Source organism: Lacerta agilis, chromosome 5, assembly GCF_009819535.1.
Source record: "Lacerta agilis isolate rLacAgi1 chromosome 5, rLacAgi1.pri, whole genome shotgun sequence".
Taxonomy (NCBI): domain Eukaryota; kingdom Metazoa; phylum Chordata; class Lepidosauria; order Squamata; family Lacertidae; genus Lacerta; species Lacerta agilis.
The window spans coordinates 29,198,830-29,219,629 of record NC_046316.1 but is presented as its reverse complement, the minus strand read 5'-3'; the positions used below and the strand labels follow the sequence as shown (position 1 = coordinate 29,219,629).

General features: G+C 42.0%; 2 protein-coding genes across 2 annotated transcripts; both read left to right on the top strand.

The window, feature by feature from the left end:
- Positions 1–2,432: 2,432 nt before the first annotated feature.
- TFAM (transcription factor A, mitochondrial) lies at positions 2,433–10,984 on the top strand. The gene is made up of 7 exons (XM_033149142.1): positions 2,433–2,592; positions 4,891–5,024; positions 6,364–6,434; positions 6,609–6,758; positions 8,477–8,572; positions 9,424–9,480; positions 10,331–10,984. Exons 1-7 carry the CDS (start codon positions 2,528–2,530, stop codon positions 10,580–10,582), a joined length of 825 nt encoding a protein of 274 aa, XP_033005033.1. The 5' UTR covers positions 2,433–2,527; the 3' UTR covers positions 10,583–10,984.
- A 2,534-nt stretch (positions 10,985–13,518) lies between these two features.
- DNAJC9 (DnaJ heat shock protein family (Hsp40) member C9) lies at positions 13,519–20,328 on the top strand. Its single transcript, XM_033149141.1, has 5 exons — positions 13,519–13,758; positions 16,693–16,833; positions 18,129–18,383; positions 19,005–19,091; positions 19,813–20,328. Exons 1-5 carry the CDS (start codon positions 13,579–13,581, stop codon positions 19,930–19,932), a joined length of 783 nt encoding a protein of 260 aa, XP_033005032.1. The 5' UTR covers positions 13,519–13,578; the 3' UTR covers positions 19,933–20,328.
- Positions 20,329–20,800: the final 472 nt, after the last annotated feature.

The window sequence follows — 20,800 nt, the reverse complement described above, 5'->3', positions numbered from 1 at the left end:
TCTCTGTATCACTGAAATTCTTGAAGTGTAATCTTTAGTCATTCTAGTTGTTAAATAAGGCGTACTTTCTAGCTACTTCTGATGTGGTATTTTTTCTGCCTAAAGATGTCAGCTGAGGCTTGAATGAAAATAAAGATTTGATTTGAATCTGAGTGTGTCGAGTTTTATTCTTAACTTCACCCTTTTGAGTGAGAGAAGGAGTAAACTTGCAAGTGGCAGTTGTTTGCTGGGGGGTAGATGTGGTTTTGCTATCCAAGCTGTTAGAGGAGGCTCAGAGTTCTTTTGGAGCCATGTAATATAGTGCTGGCAAAACAAAACATTACTTAAAGTGCCAGGTTCTAAATATGTAAGATGTGAATCAAAAGCTGTGTTGAGCTCTCTTGTATTCCCATGGTTCTTTCCTTAAGGGTATAAGGTAGCTTGTTCTCACAGAAGCAAACCAGGAGCATGTCATCTAAGGCAGAAACAACTTAATATATTGGATGCAATTATCTTAAAGTAATAAAGACTTCCTGTTACATGCTTGTGGAATTAGGATTAAAGCCTTTCCTACTACCGGTATATAAGAACACTACTAGTTTAATGTGAAAGTGCATGTGTAGCCAGTATTAATAATGCTGTTATGCAAATCTATGGTGCAGCCATATTTGGAGTACTGTGCCCTGTTCTGGTCGCCTTGGCTCAAAAAGGATATTGTAGAGTTGGAAAAATTTAGAAAAGAGCAACCAAAGTGATCAAGGGGTAGAGCAATTCCACTGCAAAGAAAGGTTGCAACATTTTAGTGTAGAGAAAAGGAGAGCGGGTGGCGACATGATAGAAGCTTATAAAATTATGCCCAGCATGGAGAATTTTTTTCTCCCTCAGAACACAAAAGAACTCGTGGACATCCAATGAAAGGAAATGCTGGAAGTTTTAGGACAGGCTTTTTTTTTAAAGTACTTATTCACACAGCGCATAGTCAAACGATGGAACTTGCTCCCTCAGAAGGAAGCAGTGATGCCCACCAACTTGCAGGGCTTTAGAAGCTGGTTAGGCCAGTTCAATCAATACCAATCGCTGGAAACCACTGGAGGGGAGAACAGGCTCTTGTGCTCATGTTCTGCTTGCTAGTTTCCCACAGACATCTGGCTGGCCACTGTAAGAACAGGTTGCTGGACTAAATGGACCATTAGCCTGATCCAGCAGGCTCTTACATTCTTAGGCAAATAGCTTTGAACCACCGTGATCTTTTCTATTAAAAAAAACCGCCTGAGACCTCCGGGCATAGGGCGGTATATAAATTAAATTAATAATAATAATTTGCAAACGCAAACTTCCTGAGACACCATCCATTTGTCCGGTTTTGCTTTGTACTGGCTGCCCAGGCTCTCCTACCTTAGAGAATAGCCAGGCTGGGTGAGGAAAGGCACGAAGTTGCTGTCAGTTACTTTAGAGCAGGGATACTTTAGAGCTTGGACTGCAGCTCCCACCAAGCAGCGAGAGAAGGGGGCGTCCGGGTTACAAATGGCAATGGGCAATATTTTTTTTCCCCGGAAGACAGCGACCCTAGAGGGTGCTTAGTTTTCTCCTGACGCAGCTATTAACGTGCCCCTTTAACGTGCAGCAGCCCCTTAGTCCAAAGCTGCAGCGCGCAGACACCATCCTTGAGCATCATCGCTATATTGCTGCAGATAAGCAGGATTTCCCTCCTTTTTTGCTATCCCTGCCGCAAATCCATATTGATCCAATATTGCCTTTATTTCTCCTCTCCTCCTATTTAGCAGCGAGGGATGAGAAACGCTCCGACCTCTCATCATACTCCACCAACCAAACCCTCCTCCTTTCGCGACTAGGGAAAGGCGCAACTAAACCCGCCTTTTCCGCACTGCCGCCGAAGGGCACGCAAACTCCGCCCACCGACCGCGCTCCAATCGAAAGCTAACTTCCCACACGGATTTCCCGCCCGCCCCTCCGCTCCTCAAAACATTCCTTCCCGCCGACGGGATAGACGCGCACGTGCAAAAAAGCATCCGAGCCCGCGTCTGCCGCTTCCCCAAGAGAAGCGGCGTAACTAGCTAATTAAAACACCGGCGGTTACCCAACTGAGCGGAACAAAGGTTCCAAGCCCTGACTAACCAGCTGCGTCGCAGATAACTCTGTTCTGCTCCCCCACCCCAACATAATGCCTGCTCCCCACTAACATAAATCCTGGCTATGCCCAAGCACACCATCCCTATGTATACCCCTATGCTCTCGTCCCCGCATATGGCGGCGCGCCGATAAAGAACCGGAAGTGAGGCCTTGTAAGTTGTGTCGCAACCCCTCCTGCTCGTGGTTCGCGAGCGCATGCACTCGCAGGTGCCTGTCATTCTTCCCCCAGTCCCCGCCCTTCCCCCCCTCACCTCCTCCACCCGTCTGCGACTGCGCGGATTGCAGAGAAGCAGAACGTCGGGTCGTTTCCTCGGCTGCCCACAATGCCCCGCGCCAGTGGCGCGCGATGGTTCTGAGGCTCGAGGGCTGAGGGGAGTCGAGTGGAGGCGGCGCTACTATGGCGGCGGCGCTGCTGTCTCGCGTGTGGTCATCGTCTGTCTCTGGACCGCGTTATTTTCTCAGGTAACACTGCCAGCGGCGGGGCGGCATCCTCTCCTGGCATCTCTCCACTCGCTTTTCTCGATGAAAGAAAAAGCCATTTTAGGTCCTACCCGGTTCCCGCTGACTAAGGGAGCTTAGTCGATGGGCACAGAATTGCTTTGTGTCCTTCGCTGCTGCTGCTCCCCTCATGCCGTTGCCAGATCTCGAGGTTTGAGCTCTGGGTGTCTGGAGACTGAAGTCTCCCTGTGGATGTTTCCAGGGGAAGGAGTTGAAATAGAAAGGAGGGAAAGCTATTTTCCGGAGGAACCCATGCCCAGTTTTCTTCAAGGTGGAGTTAGGATACTTAAAAATAAAATCTGATATTCGGTGAATCATAGAACTATAGAGATGGAAGGGGGCTGAAGGGTCATCTAGTCCAGCCCTCCGCAATGCAACTGCCCCGTATTGGGGGGGGGGGGGAATCGAACCGGCATCCTTGGCGTTATCACCATGAGCACGCTGGTTTGCTGTTGTGGTTTTATTCGGCAATTCTGTATTACTTTGTCTCTGCTACCTGCTTTTCTTTTTGGGTGTCTACATGCTCTTGTACAATAAAATAATTATTTTTAAAAAGTTTGAACCACCCTTTGTTTCTCTCTGTTGTGCTCTTACCAGGCTTGGTACCTTTCTTGGAAACACTGGTGAAAGTTGACATGCAGGCAGATAGCAACTTTGCCCTTGACATGCATATGCATGAGATCTTCAAAAATCATTCCATGGTCTCTGACCTGATACACACAATCGTGGGCGTTTCCAGTGGGGGGCAACTGCCCCCATCAAGTAAATAAAAATAACTAACCAATTGTGTTACAGATAACTCAGTTCTGCTCCCCCAACTTTATGCATTCCCCCCCCAACATAAATCTTGGCTAATGCCCAGGAGCTCCATCCTCGTATTTATGTATTTACATAATCTATATCCCGTGCCTTCAGTATAATTGCATCCTCCTTGGGAAGAACCCACACAACCAACACATAAATTTGTTTTCAGCCTTAAGTATCAGAGTCTCAAGAGGCTTGGTGACTCTTACCTAATAGAAAATAGACTTGAATTTCTGAGTGCTATGGAACAGAAATGTATTTCATTTTCCCTGCTCAGAATATGAGCCAGAATTAGCTACTGCCCACCTTGTGGTTATCTCTTTTGATTAGAAAGGATTTTTGTTGGAGACTTGGTTCTTGACTGGAGGGGAATCAAACCATAGCTGTCAACTTTTCCCTTTTCTTGCTAGGAATCCTATTCAGAATAAGGGAATTTCCCTTAAAAGGGGGGAAAAGTTGACAGCTATGAATCAAAGTGAACCCCATATTTTCCTCATCACTTCAGCTGGAATTTCTCACCTATTTCCTTCTAGCTTAATTCTCCACCAATATGCTTCAGCTGAGTAAGTTGGTTCTAACTTTTATTAATAAAAAGAAGCCTTCAACAACACACAAAGTAATGCTGTGATTTTTATTAAGGGAGTATGGTAATAGGGTTTTATATTTAGTTAATACCTTTTTATCTGGTCCAGACTGTACATTTCTCTTGTTCACCTTCAAAGCTGTTGGTCTGCTGAAATTAATGGCATCCTGATTAGAACTGCCAAACAAAAATTTCCAAAAATTATTTTATTTCATAAAATTTATACACTGCTTAAAAAAACACACACCTCAAAGCGGTTTACATCATCATTAGCTCACTCTGTAGTTGCAGAGGACTTGTATGGGGGTAATTGTGTGTGATTGCATCTGATCTCTAAACTGAGCTTGATCCTATGACAATTTGTTACAGAGAATAGAGGTGAAAGCAGAGCTAGCATTGGCTGGACTGCTGTACAAACCAAAATCATAGAGGTAATTTTGTGTCAGGTCTTTCTGTTTGTGTCCACTTGACCCATTCGGGCTTGGTGATATAATGCTTAGGTGAGTCTAGGAAAAGTTCAAGTTAAAAATGTGCCCTTGGAAGTCTGCTAAATCTGGGATTGGGTAGAAGATAGATTGATTGCATTTATATCCCATCTTTTTCTCCCAGTGAATTCAAAGTGACATACACAGTTCTCCTCAACCTCATTTAATCACAACAACCCAAGTGGGGATTTGAACCCTGCTCTCCCATGTCCAACACTCTAACCACTATACCACACTGCCTAAAACAGGCTGTTATTTTTTATATTTGTGAATGTAGCTGCATTATTCACTTCCATTAGACTTCAGACTATTCTTTTTTCCTTGGAGTAATGTCTGATTTTATCTGAAGCTTCTGTTATATTAATAGGTATCAATTTTGCTTTTTAAAAGGTGCAGTGCTACTTGTTCAGTAGAGAAATGGTTTTCAAAACAAAGTAGTTCAGATAACCGTCCAAAGCACCCACTGACAGCATACATTCGCTTTTATAAAGAACAGCAACCCTTTTATAAGAAACAAAATCCAGGTAAGGAACTCACTAAGACTTCACTGTAATATAAGTTTTTGTTGTTGATTTGTAAAATATGTTAAAAGACTGACTGGCCTTTTATTTATTTTTTGCCAGGATTCTCCTAACTTGCTTGAATCGTTGGTTTTCTGTGTGCAGCAAATTAATCCCCAAAGCCTCTTTTTTCATTGCATTAAGTATAGCCATTGTGTGCACTTGTATTTAGATAATCTGTGAGCCCACGTTCTGCAAAAACAGATAGGTTGTACTGTATTTAGAATGCTGGAAGAAAAGAGCCAAGTGGATGTGGTATGTTCCTAAATTTGGCTAGGTAATCATAAATATACCACAAATTCAGTATGTATATCACTTTGCTGAGTAATACTCAAAAACAATTCTGAAATTTAACTTTACCTTGTGAATCAACAGAGAAGAGGAGAGAATGAATGCAAGCAAATAAATAACACACCTCACTTATTTAGGCTTCATTTCAGTTTCGGGTGAAACAGCCCAGAAATGGCAGGTTTTGAGGAATTGTTGGAAGGATAGACTGGTGTCACTGTGCAGCAGTTCTGGGAATAAGCAGTATAATGGACATATATATATTTAGGGAACCAGAGACCTGCATCCATAAGTATGGAGAACTTGCACACTTAATGTTGCATGAGTTGATTAGCTGCTGAAATTATGAGACTTTGTGTTGCATGTAGACACATTGAGAGTGGAAGTACGGCCTGTTCTAGATGTGATTCCACTCCTTCTAAAGGACCAGGTTAGCAGTTTGGGGGTGCTGCTGAGCCCAGCGTGTCTCCTGGATATCCAGGTAGCTGTGCTGTGGCTAAGAGTGCCTTTGCCCAGCTTCAGCTGAAGTGAGACTTTTTTGGTCACAGCCCAGTTATTAAGGTATCTACTGGGGGCATTTCATCAGCCCCTGGCTTTGGTAGGTGGCCAAGATGATGTTATTTTGCCAAGATTTTGCTAATATTTGAGTGGTTAATCTTTTTTGAGACTGTCTTTTAAAGTATTGCTTTCACTATTTTTATCACTCTCAGTTTCTGTTGTATTAAAATGTATGTTCACAATTGTAAACAGCACTTTTGAGAACTCTAAGGCATTATATAAATATTTTTATAAATCCTGTGTTTTAACTTCTGAGTAACAATAGTGTTTTGCACAATGCACACCAAATTTTAGCTTTGTTTCAAATAGTTTGGATATAACTGTCTGTCAAACCCAACTTGTATATCAGTGATGATGTTAATTTGAATTTGTTGATTCCTTAAATTTGTTTTTGAAATTTGACACTAAATTTGACAGGATCTTCATCCTTGTAGCTGTTGTTTTTTTTACTCTGCAGACGTGAGTGTAGTGGACATCACAAAAAAGATAGCACACGCTTGGAGGGAGCTGCCAGCATCTGACAAACAAGTAAGCATGGATTTTGGTGTTCATGTGAACAGAATATTATTCTATTTTACTAATAAAATTGCTTCCTTGGTTTGAAGAGACCTCCTTAATGCCTAGTGTTCTGTGTTATTTGAAACAGATATATACTGTATGCTTTTCACAAGTTTAGTAAAATTGTGTTTGCTCATATTCTAGCCATATGAAGCAGCCGCCAAGACTGACAGACAGATCTACAAAGAACAAATGATCAAATACAAAGCACAACTAACTCCTGCCCAGGAGGCAGCTTTGAAAGAGGAAAAGAGAAGGAGAGTGGAAAAAAGAAGAGCAGCAAGAAAAAAGAGGGTTAGTACCTAAATAATCTTTATAATATTATTATCCACCTTTCACCAGTAGGTCCCAGGGCAGGTTACATTTTAAAATTCAGAAATAAAAACAGTTGAAACAAATTAGTCACAGGAACAGGATGGGTCATGGAATATTATGATCTCATTGTCCAAGTACCTGAAGAATGCTTGCCACCTTATACTAAGGTTTCAGTACAAAACACATGATGCTCTCACACCAGTTACACATGAAGGTGGTGTGTCTTTTGGTGTTACACAGAACTTTTTTCCTTTTGTATACAGTTGTACCTCAGGTTACAGATGCTTCAGGTTACAGGCTCCACTAACCCAGAAATAGTACCTCAGGTTAAGAACTTTGCTTCATGATGAGAACAGAAATCGCGCGGTGGCGGCAGCAGGAGGCCCCATTAGCTAAAGTGGTACCTCAGGTTAACAACAGTTTCAGGTTAAGAACAGACCTCCAGAACAAATTAAGTACTTAACCCGAGGTACCACTGTACTTACAACTGGTGCCTAATATTTTATGATTGCTGCTTACAAATTGTATAAAGGGAAAAGCTTTGAATTCTTCTATTTTTTTATTCCAGGATTTATAAACCACTCTACATTCAGGAAGTACACAAGTGGTGTACAGAAAGAGTTTCAAACAATACAAATAATAAAATGGTATTAAAGCATAAAAACTAACCTTGGAATAAAAGCTAAGTGTTTGAACTTGCTTCATTTCTAAGGGAACAGATATTTTTTTACTGTACATCTACCACTTTAAACTTTGATTTGATTGTGGCTTTGGGGGGGATCTGTGTAAAATCATGCAGATTCTATAACATCTATTTTAATTCTGCTAGGTCTGAATTTTACCCAAAGCCTCTGGAAAAGCAAAGTAAAAACAAAAAGCACCTTTGCATGTTTACACCTGTCTAGAGCAGGGGAGTGGGTAGAAAAGCAACCAGAGCAGGTGGTACCTACAACATTCCAAATGTGCTAAAGAGACTCAAAAAGGTTGGGGGCCTCTGATTTAGGGATTTAAAGGTTAAAACTACCTGTTTGGAAACATAACAGCCACCAGTGCTGTTGGCACAGTACTGGTGCTGTGTGCTCCAATCATAGAATGATGAGTTGGAAGGGACCCAATGGTCATTTAGTCCAACCCCCTGCAATTCAGGAATCTCAGCTAAAACATCCCTGACAGATCTCCATGTCATCGTCTTCATGTCAGCTGGCCTTTCCCTTTCCCTACTGTGGTCTTACAGGACTCAACATAAAGCACTGCAACACTATACACAGAAATGGCAATGGTTTTCTAACTTAAGCCAGTTTTAATAGGAATCTTTGGATTTTAACAAGATATTCTTTTTAATGTGACTTGCAGAACTCTGATTTCAATTCTATCTGTCTTGCAAATTGGTATGTCTAGTGCGGCTGGGATTCAGATGTGTCTGGTGTTCTCGCATGCATGGGGCTTTTCAGCCTCCCCTTCCTCTTATACCTGGCCTCTTATACCTCTCCTTCAAAAAGCTTCTACCTGAAAGGTCAGGGGGTCCTTCAGAGCAGCACTCCATAGGGTACAAGTCTTAAGTCTTGGTCTGCTGAATGTCCAAGTCTGCTATTCCCTGAAACCTAGACATAAAGGTGTGGGTGTGGGTGGGTGTTTTCTATGGCTGAACATAATAACACCTGAGAGAAGTGCTTACTGATATCATTTTGTCATTTTAGCAACTAACAATGCTTGGAAAACCTAAAAGACCCCGGAGTGCCTTCAACATTTTTATGTCTGAACACTTTCAAGAAGCTAAAGGAATCTCAATTCAGGTAAACCAAGGGAGGCTGTTTGTTTTAACAGCTACAAGGATGAAGATCCTGTCTTTTGTATTGAGAATGAAAATTAGAACTGATTTATTGGCTATTTCCCATCATTTCCATAATCTGTTGAAGGTTGAGTAGGAGTTTTATGGTATTTTGAGTGCCTTGCGGGTTTCCATAGCAGTGTCCCCAGCCAAGAGTTTCCCACACAATAGCTGTTGAACAGCTTGTCAAAGATCTGGCATCATCAGGCTACACATTCTGAAATTTCAAGCTAGCTTCATAACTGCAGCTAATGGATATGAAAACTTTAAATGTTGCCTGTGAGTAAGGGCCCAATTAGTTGGCACAATGGGAGATCCATGGCTAGCTCTCCTGCAGGTTTTTTGTTGTTGTTGTTTTAAATCTTAAGTGCAGCTGTAAGGGTGGGGAATTAAGTCTTTCACAATTGACTTAAAATGTTTAATAATAGATTTTGTTTGGTCTATTCTGAGTAAGACCGACTTTACGTAGCACCCATATTTTGCATATCTTGCAATATAAATATATGGCAGGTGGGTGGGTGTAGGGAGAGCCAGTATGGTGTGGTTAAGAGCGGTAGACTCATAATCTGGGGAACCGGGTTCATGTCCCTGCTCTTCCACCCAGCTGCTGGGTGACCTTGGGCTAGTCACACTTCTTTGAAGTCTCTCAGCCTCACTCACCTCACAGAGTGTTTGTTGTGGGGGAAGAAGGGAAAGGAGAATGTTAGCCGCTTTGAGACTCCTTCGGGTAGTGATAAAGCGGGATATCAAATCAAAACTCTTCTTCTGCTACAGAACTTCAGCAAATATCAATGTATGTTTTCGTTTCTCTTGTAGGCAAAGATGAAAAATTTATTTGAAGAATGGCAAAAAATGAGCAGTTCCCAAAAGAAGGTATTGTCATAAAAGTGACTTGGAATTCCAATAAATTGACATTTAAATTTAGGAATTTGAATCTGTCATGCTAAAATGTATAGCCAAGTGTTCTAGTAGTGACAGTCAAGGTGCAGTACAGGTGTGTGAAATAATTCAGTACATGCCATTCACCTATAGTAAGAACTGGCCATGGAGACTGACCAGTTGCGTCCAGATAACAGTTCATTTTAAAATTAAAAGCGAAAGTTTTCAACCTACTCTGGCTTGTGCATGAGCCTGAGACAGAGAATCAATAATGTAAGCTACTACATTGAAGCAGGACACCATTGTTTCCTGTTAAGTCTGAATCAAGTCATAGTGTATGAATGAATGTATGTGTGTGTAGCTGTAGATATGTTCAGAAATCTAGGCCAAATCTTAATACTTACGTATGGCTGAATCGCCGTTTCAAATTGTAATATTTGAAATACAAATCAGAATGTCAGTTACCTGTTTGGCACTTTGTGCTACCAAAAGTTTAAATGCCTCAGGTTGTGTTCCTGAGGGAATTGTATGAGTAATCATGCTTTCAGGGACTGCTCCTGGCAACACTTTTAAGCCACACATGAAACTGTGTCTTATGCATACACTTGTCATAAGGAAGATTATGCACCATAGCAAAAACAAGGTCATAATAACCAGCTTGTGGTGTTTTGCTGCATGAAACAAACGTGTAAATACTTTTCACATGAAATATTAGTCCTTAGATGTTTCAGATATGTCTCTAGTAGTGGAAAGTAAATATCCTGACATTTCTGTAGTATATTACCTTTTAACACAAACAACTTTTCAGTATGTGAATTCCATTTCTTTGTGCATTATTTTCCAGACATATCAGCAACTTGCTGAGGATGATAAGATCCGTTATGAAAATGAAATGAAATCATGGGAGGAGCAAATGGCAGAAATTGGACGCGAAGATCTTATACGTTTTAAAAACAGAAGGAAACTATCAAAAAGAAAGAAAACTGAAAAGGTTGCTTCAAAAAAGAGGGCTACAACGTTAAAGAAGTCTTCGGGAAGCAAAGTTACCTCAGCTGCAACGAAAAAGAAAGTTAAGGCAAGGCAGTCTGAGGAGTAAGTGGGAAAATACTTGTAAGTGGATTTCATCATTTCTGATTGCAAGTGGAAAGAGACTGAAGTGAAGTCTTATCATTAAAGGAAAGACTCCCAAATCAGAGGTTAGAGTTATTTTGGAAACTGTCAAGTAAGTAGAATAAATCAAGATTGAGAGATTTAAGCAGTGATTAATCACGAGAGAAGAGGTGCTTTTTCCATAAATGTGTAAATAAGCATTCTCTTACAAATTTTCTTTTTGCAGACCCCGTGATCTGTATAAATTCATAATGTCTAGTCGCTTATTAGAAATAGAAATTTAATGCAGGCTGCATGTTTATTTCGTGTGTAAATGCATGTAATCACTGGAGAAAGCATGTATATTTGCTGATTTCAGCCTTGTAATTAAAGAACTACTGAACTTACAGATTTTCAATAGTGTTTTTCAATTTTTATACGTACCTATAATGCATACTATTATTTATATTGCTTAGAAAAAAATAAAACTAGCAAGTTTGATACAAAACACCTTTTCCTCTCATTTTATTCAAATCTGAATAAGGTCATTTCCGTCTAAGATTGTTTTCAAAATGCATTTTATTGTATCAAATAAACCCTTATTTTAAACATAAACAAGAGTTTAAAAACCCAACTGACATTGATCCAAACACTTGCACCTGCAAGCTTGCTGCAGTCTTGCTATAGTATCAGGAACAAAGAAAGGAAGCTGTATATATCCAGGTATTGTCTACTCTGATTGGCAGTGATTCTCCTGCAGTTCAGACAGGAGTTTTTCACAGCACTAGCTGGAGACGCCAGGAACCACTAGATCAATGGAGATACATTCATAAAATCGCAGAACTGTAGAGTTGGGAAAGGACCCAAAGGGGCATCTTGTCCAACCCCCTGCAAGTGTGGTGTAGTGGTTAAGAGCGGTAGACTCGTTATCTGGGGAACCGGGTTCGCGTCTCCACTCCTCCACATGCAGCTGCTGGGTGACCTTGGGCTAGTCACACTTCTTTGAAGTCTCTCAGCCCCACTCACCTCACAGAGTGTTTGTTGTGGGGGAGGAAGGGAAAGGAGAATGTTAGCCGCTTTGAGACTCCTTCGGGTAGTGAAAAGCGGGATATCAAATCCAAACTCTTCTTCTTCTTCTTCTTCAATGCAGGAATCTCAGCCAAAGAATATTTGACAGATGTCCATCCAACCTCTGTTTAAGTACCTCCAATTAAGGAGAGTCCACCACCTTCTGAAGTCTATATTCCATTGTCAAAAGTTCTTCCTAATGTTCAGTTGGAATCTTTATTGTAATTTGAATCTGTTCATTCGAGGGTCTGTGCCAAAAACATAAAAATCAGGTATCAAGAAAATTAGAAGAATGTCAGCAACATATTTAAAAGCAAAAAAATTGAAAAATATATATGGGGGAACTATACACCTCCGCAAACAAGATACCTTTTCAGTACTTACACTCTTCAACCTCTAGTGGAGGAGCATTTCAAAACTGGCAAGGCAGATTTAAGTATTAAATCATGAAGGAAAAAAGCCTGTTTTAAATCATTATGAAAAATAATTTATGGGCGACATCCAGTAAGACTCCATAGTCTGTACAGACCCAATGAAATATACTGTAGACTTAAATAAGTCCAGCCCGTTTGAGTAAAGTGTATCTACTCAGAATATGACACAGGTGGCCATCGCCCTCTGTTATTTAGATAAAGTATACCTGCAATTTACACACAATTTGTGTGCGTTCAGCTTTACACACTTGACAAAAAAAATTAAAAGGGGGCTGGTGTCTGGGGAAAAAGACTGGCTGTCCCACCTGCCATTGAACCCAATGTGTTTGGACTACACACCTGATTTTAGATTCAGACATGGTCCCCGGGGCATAACCCACGCGGAAGTTGCGCGCTTAGTGTACTTCCCAAATAGAAAGGATACTTAGGTGCTTTAACCACAATCGCACCGAGTGAGATCTACTGCAATGCCAGTGCAAGAGCTGGCAGCGTTGGCCTCGTGTGAGTGGTAGCTTAACACTACATAGCAATCCAGAATCAGTTCACGCTGCACTGAAGCATCTGCCAATAGGTTTACCCGTAGGATGTGGCCGGCGTGCAATGGATCGCCTGGGCAACCCACGAGGTCCGCGCGCCACTGCTGCCTTTGAAGCGGTAGACTCTACAGGAAGAGTTCCAGTTACAGGTGGGTAGCCGTGTTGGTCTGCCATAGTCGAAACAAAATAGAAAATTCTTTCCAGTAGCACCTTAGAGACCAACTGAGTTTGTTCTTGGTATGAGCTTTCGTGTGCATGCACACTTCTTCAGATACATGCATGCACACTTCTTCAGGTATCTGAAGAAGTGCATGCACATGAAAGCTCATACCAAGAACAAACTCAGTTGGTCTCTAAGGTGCTACTGGAAAGAATTTTCTATTTTGTTTCGTCTACAGGCAGAGATAGGAAAACAGAGTCACACATCCATGAGAGTAATGCCACTGCCGAGAAGGCCCTCTGTCTGGTTTCCTGTAACCTCACTTCTCGCATAGGAACATGGGCGCAGGCAGGGTTTTTTTTAGGGGAACCTAAAAAACCTCAAATTTGCATTGATTTTTTACTGATGTGGGTCACCAGCCTCCGCTTGGCTACGTCCATGTATCGGAGAACCCCCGTCAAGCATCTCTCTTCATTTTCTTACGGCGACTACAGCCTATGTGTCACTCTTCACCTTTTTGTATATCTAGGGTTAGCCTCTCCACTTTCCTCCTTTCTGCCCCCACCTTCTCTTTGATTATTGGCCTTTTAAGTTCGCGACATCTCGCGGGACGGCCGTAAAGCAGCGCGGGGAGGCAAAAGTGGGCGTGGCGGGCGGGAAAACGGACGGGCGGACGCGGCTGAGAAACAGCAGAACGCGCGGCAACACCAGGTTGCGTCGGCGGTTCCCCTTTGCCGAGAGCGGGAGAAAGAGTGCGAGCGTGCGCAGGCGCGGTGGTGGTCTCTCCGCGCGCTTGGGCTCGGGGATGGCGCTGCTGGAGCTTTGCCGCGGGGCCTTCGGCGCCGCCGACCTGTACCAGGTGCTGGGCGTGAGGCGCGAGGCTTCGGCCGACGAGATCCGCCGCGGCTACCACAAGGTCTCGCTGAGGGTGCACCCGGACCGCGCCGACCCGGACAGCAAGGAGGCGGCCACCCGGCATTTCCAGGTGAGGGGAGGCGCGGGGAAACCTGCCTCGGACTCGCCGGCTGGAGGTTCCCCTTTCCCCGCCTTCCAACAGGCAGAAATCGAACCGGGGAAGTTCTGTTCTGCGAGTTGGTTAGCCGCGGGACCCGGGTTCAAATCCTGAGCTGACTCACTTGGCACCAAGCTCGACTTAATCATAATATAATACAGTAATAATAATTTATTATTCATACCCCGCCCATCTGGCTGTGTTTCCCCAGCCACTCTGGGCGGCTCCCAACAGAATATTAAAAACACGACCAAACATTAGATAGATAGATAGATAGATAGATAATCTTTATTGTCACTGTCCCCATGCAGGAACAATGAAATTACTTGGTTGCTCTATCCACTCAGATAAGGCACTCCACATAAATTTAAAATAACTACAAAATACTAATTAAAACAGTACAATATAATACAATATAACAAATAAAATAAGATGACTTCAAAGTCCAGACTTTGCATTTAAGGCCGAAATTGCTCTAGAGAAGAAACTGTTCATGGGACGGCTTGTTCTCGCCTTCATTGCTCTTTATTTCAAAACGGTGACCAGGATGCGATGGATCTCTTGATATACCGGTATCTAGTGCTTTTCTGTGGCACCTGGTGATATAGATTTGTTCTAAGGTGGAAAGTGAGCAGCCAATAATGCTCTCTGCTGTTTTAATAATTCTGCACAACCCTATCCTATCCTGAGAAGTACAGCTTCCGTACCAGACACATAGACCATAAGTGAGCACGCTCTCAGTGGCACAGTGATAGAAGGCAAGCAGCAGCTTTTGCGGAAGATGGTTTTTCCTTAGAATTCTCAAAAAGTACAGTCTCTGCTGCACCTTCTTCACAAGCCCCCTTGCGTTGACACTCCAGAACAGATCCACCTGTAACTCTGATGCCCAGAAATCTGAACGTTGTTACCCTCTACACGCAGATTCCATCAATCAAAAGTGACTGGACATCGTTCTTCTGTCTCCTGAAGTCCACCACAAGCTCCTTTGTTTTCTTTGTATTTATGAGCAAGTTATTAACTCTGCACCACTCTGTCAGCTGCTCCACCTCATCTCTATAGTCCGTTTCACCTTCCTTATCAGATGAGCCCAATCAACTGTTGTGTCATCTGCAAATTTGACAACCCTGTTACTAGGGTGAGCAGCGACACAATCATACGTGTAGAGAGTATAAAGGAGCGAACTAAGCACGCATCCCTGTGGTGTTCCTGTGTTAGTCCTAAGCATATTAGAGGTATAAGGGCCCAGTCGAACCCTCTGGGGGCGATCTGACAGAAAGTCCAATATCCACCCACAAAGTGATAGCGGGAGCCCCAGTCATCACGGTAGAATGGTATTAAACTTCCCTAAACAGGGCTGACTTCAGGTGTCTTCTAAAAGTCAGATAGTAACTTAGGCCACTTGCACCCTCCGCCTCATTTCGCAAAATTGTGTACCATCCTGGGCTCCTAGGGTGGAAATAGGACCAAAGTGGGATCCACCAAATAATAGGAATAATTGTTTTTTAAAAAAATAATGATGGTGGTGATGATGATGATTTTATTATTTGTATCCCACAGATCTGATTGGGTCCCCCCAGCCACTTTAGGCATCTTCCAGTATATAATTTCATCCATAGATCTCAGGCCGGTTCACAGCTTAAGATAAAAAACAAAAAATGTGTTAATAAAAAAAAAAAAAGAACAAAGCACAGCTCCGTGAGGGTCCTCTTGTTCTAGGCAGGCCTGCAACAGGAGCCCTGCCCTTCCTTAGCCCCAGTAGTCCACCTGCCTGCCTCCTTGCTTACAACCAGCCCAGAGGCTGGTCCTGCTTGTCAGCTTCCTCTTCAGCAGGGAGGAGAATGGGACAAAACTAGAAAGAGTTGCCTCTGCCTGCCCCGCCTACTGTTGGTGTCCCGCCTTCCACCCTACCAGTCTCAAAGGGCATCTATTAACAGGTTGTTTAATTTACAAGCGTATATCAACATACTTAAGATGTCCCCCTCCCCAACTTGTGTGTCTTTAGTGGGGGGGAGGGGCTCCCTGTTCTGCTTCCAGTTGCAGTGCTCCAGTTCAGGCCTGGTGGGAAATGCATGAGCCAAGAGGACCATTTGTCCCTTTTTCCAGGCCATGCCCTGCTCTGTGGCCTAGCACAAGATGGGTAAGGATTGGGCATACTGCTAATTCTGAACCTGAGTATTTTATAGCTATATGATGGGTGGGGTGGTTAATGATTATGCATGGTAGAAAAGGAAAAGGTTTACCCAGTGGTATTATTCTAGAAAAAGAGGAGCCGGAACTCACCACAGACGCCTCCATTTTTCTAGCAATTGTGCAAATCCTGAGAGGTGCTGGAACACCCTGTGTTTGCCTTCTCCTTGAAAATCTGGATGTATGGCAAGCCATGTCAGAAGTATAGATTTTGGCAAATTCCCTTAAAAACACCTCAAAAACTTATTTATTTTCTTGAGATGTTGCAGAAAAAGCTCAACAACTTTGGGCAAAACTTAAAAAAACCCTAAAAAAAGGTCAACAATTTGGAAGGAAGAAAGAAAGTTCAACAACTTTCGTGTCTGGATTTTCACTTTTTGAAATATGGCAGCCCTACTTCAACCTAAATCCCACTTACTATAAGCTGTTAGGGCTTGAGAAGTCCAGTTTCCTCTTCTGTCCTACCCATTTTGGTTCTCTCCAATGTTTGGTGTTATTTTGGAGTCCTTCGAGTATGTTGAAACCACTGTGCAATTTTGGGGTAGTCCCGTTTTGTTTGTAAACTTATTGGCACCCAACTACTTAGAAATTCCACTGTTAGAGGGAATGCTAGCATAGTAACATAACCGGAATAAGAAAGAAGCCAATTGTGAGGCAAGTGGGATGGTATGGGTTGTGTCTTACTGGAGTAGTGAGGTGGCTTGTCTTGTCTCCTCTTAGATCCTGGGCAAGGTGTATGCAGTACTGAGTGACCAGGAACTGCGGGCTCTGTATGACCAGCAGGGGATTGTGGATGAGGAGTCAACTGTGCTGACACAGGACCGCAACTGGGAAGAATACTGGAGGCTGCTGTTCAAAAAAGTAGGTAATCTTCAATGTGGTGATGGTCCTTATCTCACAACTGGAATGATAAAATCTGTAAAGAAAGTGCTATTTCTTTTATCTGTAGGGCAAATGTAACTTCTGTGGGACCTTTGCCCTCATCCCCTTTATTTTCATCTGCAGGATGGGTTGTTATTTGTGATGCCAAATTTTTCTCTGGCTGCAAAAATTGATTTTTGCAAACCTGAAACGTATGTGATTTTTGTGTGTGTAATATCCAAATATGACGTTCAGTGCCCTTTCATTATTTCTTTGATCCCTGAAAAAATTTGCTTAATGCTGTTGTAGTAAACGGGGTGGAGATGGAATGGCAAGGAATGATAGCTCCAAAATGCTTTAGTGCTGAAATATCATCTTTTCAAGTTTGTACACCGTGGGTTGTATCCAACATTGAAATACTCAAGGTTGGACCTATTCAAATCAATACACTTTAGTTAGTCAAGCCCATTGATTTCACTGGGTCTAAGTATGACTTAGAACTGCCAACCTAGCAGTTCGAAAGCACACCAGCACAAGTAGATAAATAGGTACTGCTCCGGCGGGACGGTAAATGGCATTTCTGTGTGCTGCTCTGGTTCGCCAGAAGCGGCTTAGTCATGCTGGCCACATTACCCGGAAGCTGTCTGCAGACAAACGCCGGCTCCCTTGGCTTATAGAGCGAGATGAGCGCGCAACTCTAGAGTTGTCCGTGACTGGACCTAATGGTCCCTTTACCTTTAAATATGACTTACGGATCCTTAATCCTCCACCCCCCTTTGCAGGCCAACTTTGACAGGTAGGCAGGACCCTTTGGGTGTCAATAACAAGTGGCTGACACCTGCCAAAGTTCAAAGGAGCTCATTGTAACCAGATTGGTGGTTATAGCAACCTCCTCTGAAGAAGTTCTTTCAGCACCAGTCTGATGATTGGTGCTGGGAGCCCGCCTTCGAAGGGGCTCCCAGTACCCACCAATCAGCAATTACAGGGAGCCCCCTTGAAGACCAGTTGGAGAAAGCAGATTGGATTCAAACTATTTTCTCCAAATGAAGCATGTTTCCTCTGCAGATGAATGCAACCTTTGTGTGTCCCAATCTGCTTCATCTTGCTTTGCCTTGCTTTGGATACACTTCCTTCCATTAAAAAGGCCCTGTACAGATGAACTCAAATTACAGAAAAGTAAAGTTTTAAAGTAACAATGAATTTGGGATGGAAAAGTGTGTGTGTGTAACTTGAGTGTGCTAAAAAGGATTGTCGTTCATGGAATTCAACTCTTTTTGTTGTTATTTTAAAATTAGATAACTGTAAAAGATATTGAAGACTTTGAGAAGAAGTACAAAGATTCTGCAGAAGAGCTGGTGGACATTAAAGAAGCATATGAGGATTTTAAAGGCGATATGGACAAAATTATGGAATCTGTACTGTGTGTTGATTATACAGATGAACCGAGAATAAGAGAGATTATCCAACATGCCATTGATTCTGGAGAACTTCCATCTTACAAAGCCTTTACAAAAGAGTCTAAGCAAAAGATGAATTCAAGAAAAAGGAAGGTAGGTTTGCAAGAGGCAAGAGACTCTGTGACAAAATGTGTAATTCTTACCATCAACTACAGTTCTGAATGTTTCACCATCCGTAAACATATTTCCTATTTCACGTAATGTACATTTTCAAATGTAACATCCTTTCAGGGGTTGAACCAGTGCTTGAGTTGCAGAGAGAACACAACCTGTTTTCTTCAGCTACTGGTTTCTGGAAGTATTGAGAGGAGAGAATGCCTGTATTTCTTTCTTTTGATGCATTGAGTGAACACGCCAAATTCAGAACACCCTTATGGAACAGAATCCTATTGGTTTTTGATCCTTCTTTTATAGTTGCTAGGTATAAAATGAGTATCATCTGTATTCCCATTTATTTACTATTTATGATGTGGTAATCCTTTAATGTAAAACACTAGAATCTACCTACAGTGCAGCAAAACATTTGCTGGCCTTTCTTCTCTATGGGACTCATAAGCAAGTTTTCCTAACACTGTTCAAGCCATCCTGCAAATTTGTTGAAAATGGCCGGGTAGAAATGCTTACAATATAATATTAACAAATAAATTGCTTGCTGCTGCAATAGGTTAAGAAATAAATTTAGCATTCACTTCAACAACTGTGTCAATGTTTCAGGCTCGACAAGAAGCTAAAGAGGCAGAAAAATCCAGAGAAGAACTGGGCCTTGGTGAAGGGGAAGATGAACTAAAAGCACTAATTCAAGTAAGAGTGGAGAAAGCTACAAATCATTCTAACAAGTTAGATAGCATTACCTTTTGTTAGGGTAGAAGGAGCCTTTAACTCTAAATTATTTAATCCTCCAGCATTGCAGAGCTAATTTAAATGTTCAGGATAGCAAAAAGCAGTAAGGTCCCCTTGGGATTTTTTTTACAGAGACTAGTGTTGTTTAATTTATTCCAAAATGATCAGGAGTCACAGGTGAGCAATGAGACAGCCAGATTTACAGATGACACTAAATTGTTCATGTTAGTGGTATCCAAAGGCAATAAAATTGCAAGTGAGATTTAGTGTGTATAAGTTGCAAAGTGATGCATGTTGGGACAAAATAATAACAACCCTAATTTCACATACATGCTGATGAGGTTTGAGTAGGGCTGTGACTAAGGGGTTGAATATTTAAGGGAATTTGTGCATGAAGGAGAGGCAATGTGTGATCCGATTTCTTCATCATAGTTAAGTGCCAGCCAACAGTTGTCCTTAAAGTTGCATTTTTAAATAGTTCGTCTTGAATAGTAGATTCATACTTCACAACAATCTGATCTCTTTCAAATATTTTGCAGATGCACTATTTAAAAATATTTATATACATTTTCTTATGTATACCACCTTATTAGTAACTTGATTAAATGCTAAACCTTTTGTAGTCAAAACTTGAGAAATATTTGTAAGCTCATTTAACCATCTTGTTTTTGTCATTTAACAGAGCAAAAATGAGAATCGAAAAAAGGAAATGGATGATTTTCTGGCTCAGATGGAAGCAAAGTATGGAACCAAATCCAAAAAAGGAGGAAAGAAAACAGCACCCAAGAAAGGAATGAAATGACTTTATTAATTTTCTGGTTTCATTTCATTTCTTCTGTTAACATTAATCTTGCTTTGAGACAGCCAAGGAAAGCAAGATGCTTTCCTCAATTAATTGAAACTAACATTGGGTAGAAGACATTCTGAAGAGGCAAGCTGCAGAACTAAAGCTGCTATTAAATGCTTCAAGATGCCACAGAGGAGTGAAGGTGGCGTTTCGGACTGCAGAAGTACAGCAAGATTGCTGTGAACAAGAAACTGGTAAAATGAAAAAACGTCAATCTTTAAAAAAACACCTTCCCATCTGAATTAGTGTAAAACGGTATTGTATGTTGCAGGAATATGTTTGGGCAAGTACTGTCAGTTTGATTTTATAAAGGCATTTATTAAACTTAATTAAATATGTTTTTGAAAAGTGTGTGAAAAGTCAAAACTTCCCCATGATGGGCTCTAGCTAAAATGCATCAGTTGGAGAAGGAAGGTAGGAGGCAGACAGGAGGGAAATGGTAAACGTAGCATACTACAGAGCCCAACACACACCTATCTAAAACCTTGCTTCACTGTTGCTGTGGTGTGTGGTCTGGGAGTCCGTCCAACAGTAGAGGAAAATTAACAAGCTGGTCCTGCCTTCTAACTCTGCAGGAGGGGCAGCCTGAATGATGGAGAATATCTCCCAGACTTTAAAAAACAAGAGGACAATATTGATGCAGTGAGTGAAAAAACTGTGTGCTAAGGGTATGAAATGTCTTGCCAACAGTGTGCCACTTATGCCTATAACTATGAACATACATACAAACTTGTCAGGGCCAGAAGCTAGTGTGATAGAATTGGACTAATGCTGGGAAGATCCAAATTAAAATCCCTGCTGTGCCATGAAGCTTGCTTGGGTT

Bases quoted from the DNA above. Each gene is read 5' to 3' on its own strand.
- TFAM (XM_033149142.1), top strand. From the start codon at position 2,528: ATGGCGGCGGCGCTGCTGTCTCGCGTGTGGTCATCGTCTGTCTCTGGA. The intron at 5,025-6,363 runs GTAAGGAACTCA...TTTACTCTGCAG, and splicing joins TTATAAGAAACAAAATCCAG to ACGTGAGTGTAGTGGACATC. The intron at 6,759-8,476 runs GTTAGTACCTAA...TTGTCATTTTAG, and splicing joins GAGCAGCAAGAAAAAAGAGG to CAACTAACAATGCTTGGAAA.
- DNAJC9 (XM_033149141.1), top strand. From the start codon at position 13,579: ATGGCGCTGCTGGAGCTTTGCCGCGGGGCCTTCGGCGCCGCCGACCTG. The intron at 13,759-16,692 runs GTGAGGGGAGGC...GTCTCCTCTTAG, and splicing joins CGGCCACCCGGCATTTCCAG to ATCCTGGGCAAGGTGTATGC. The intron at 18,384-19,004 runs GTAGGTTTGCAA...TCAATGTTTCAG, and splicing joins TGAATTCAAGAAAAAGGAAG to GCTCGACAAGAAGCTAAAGA.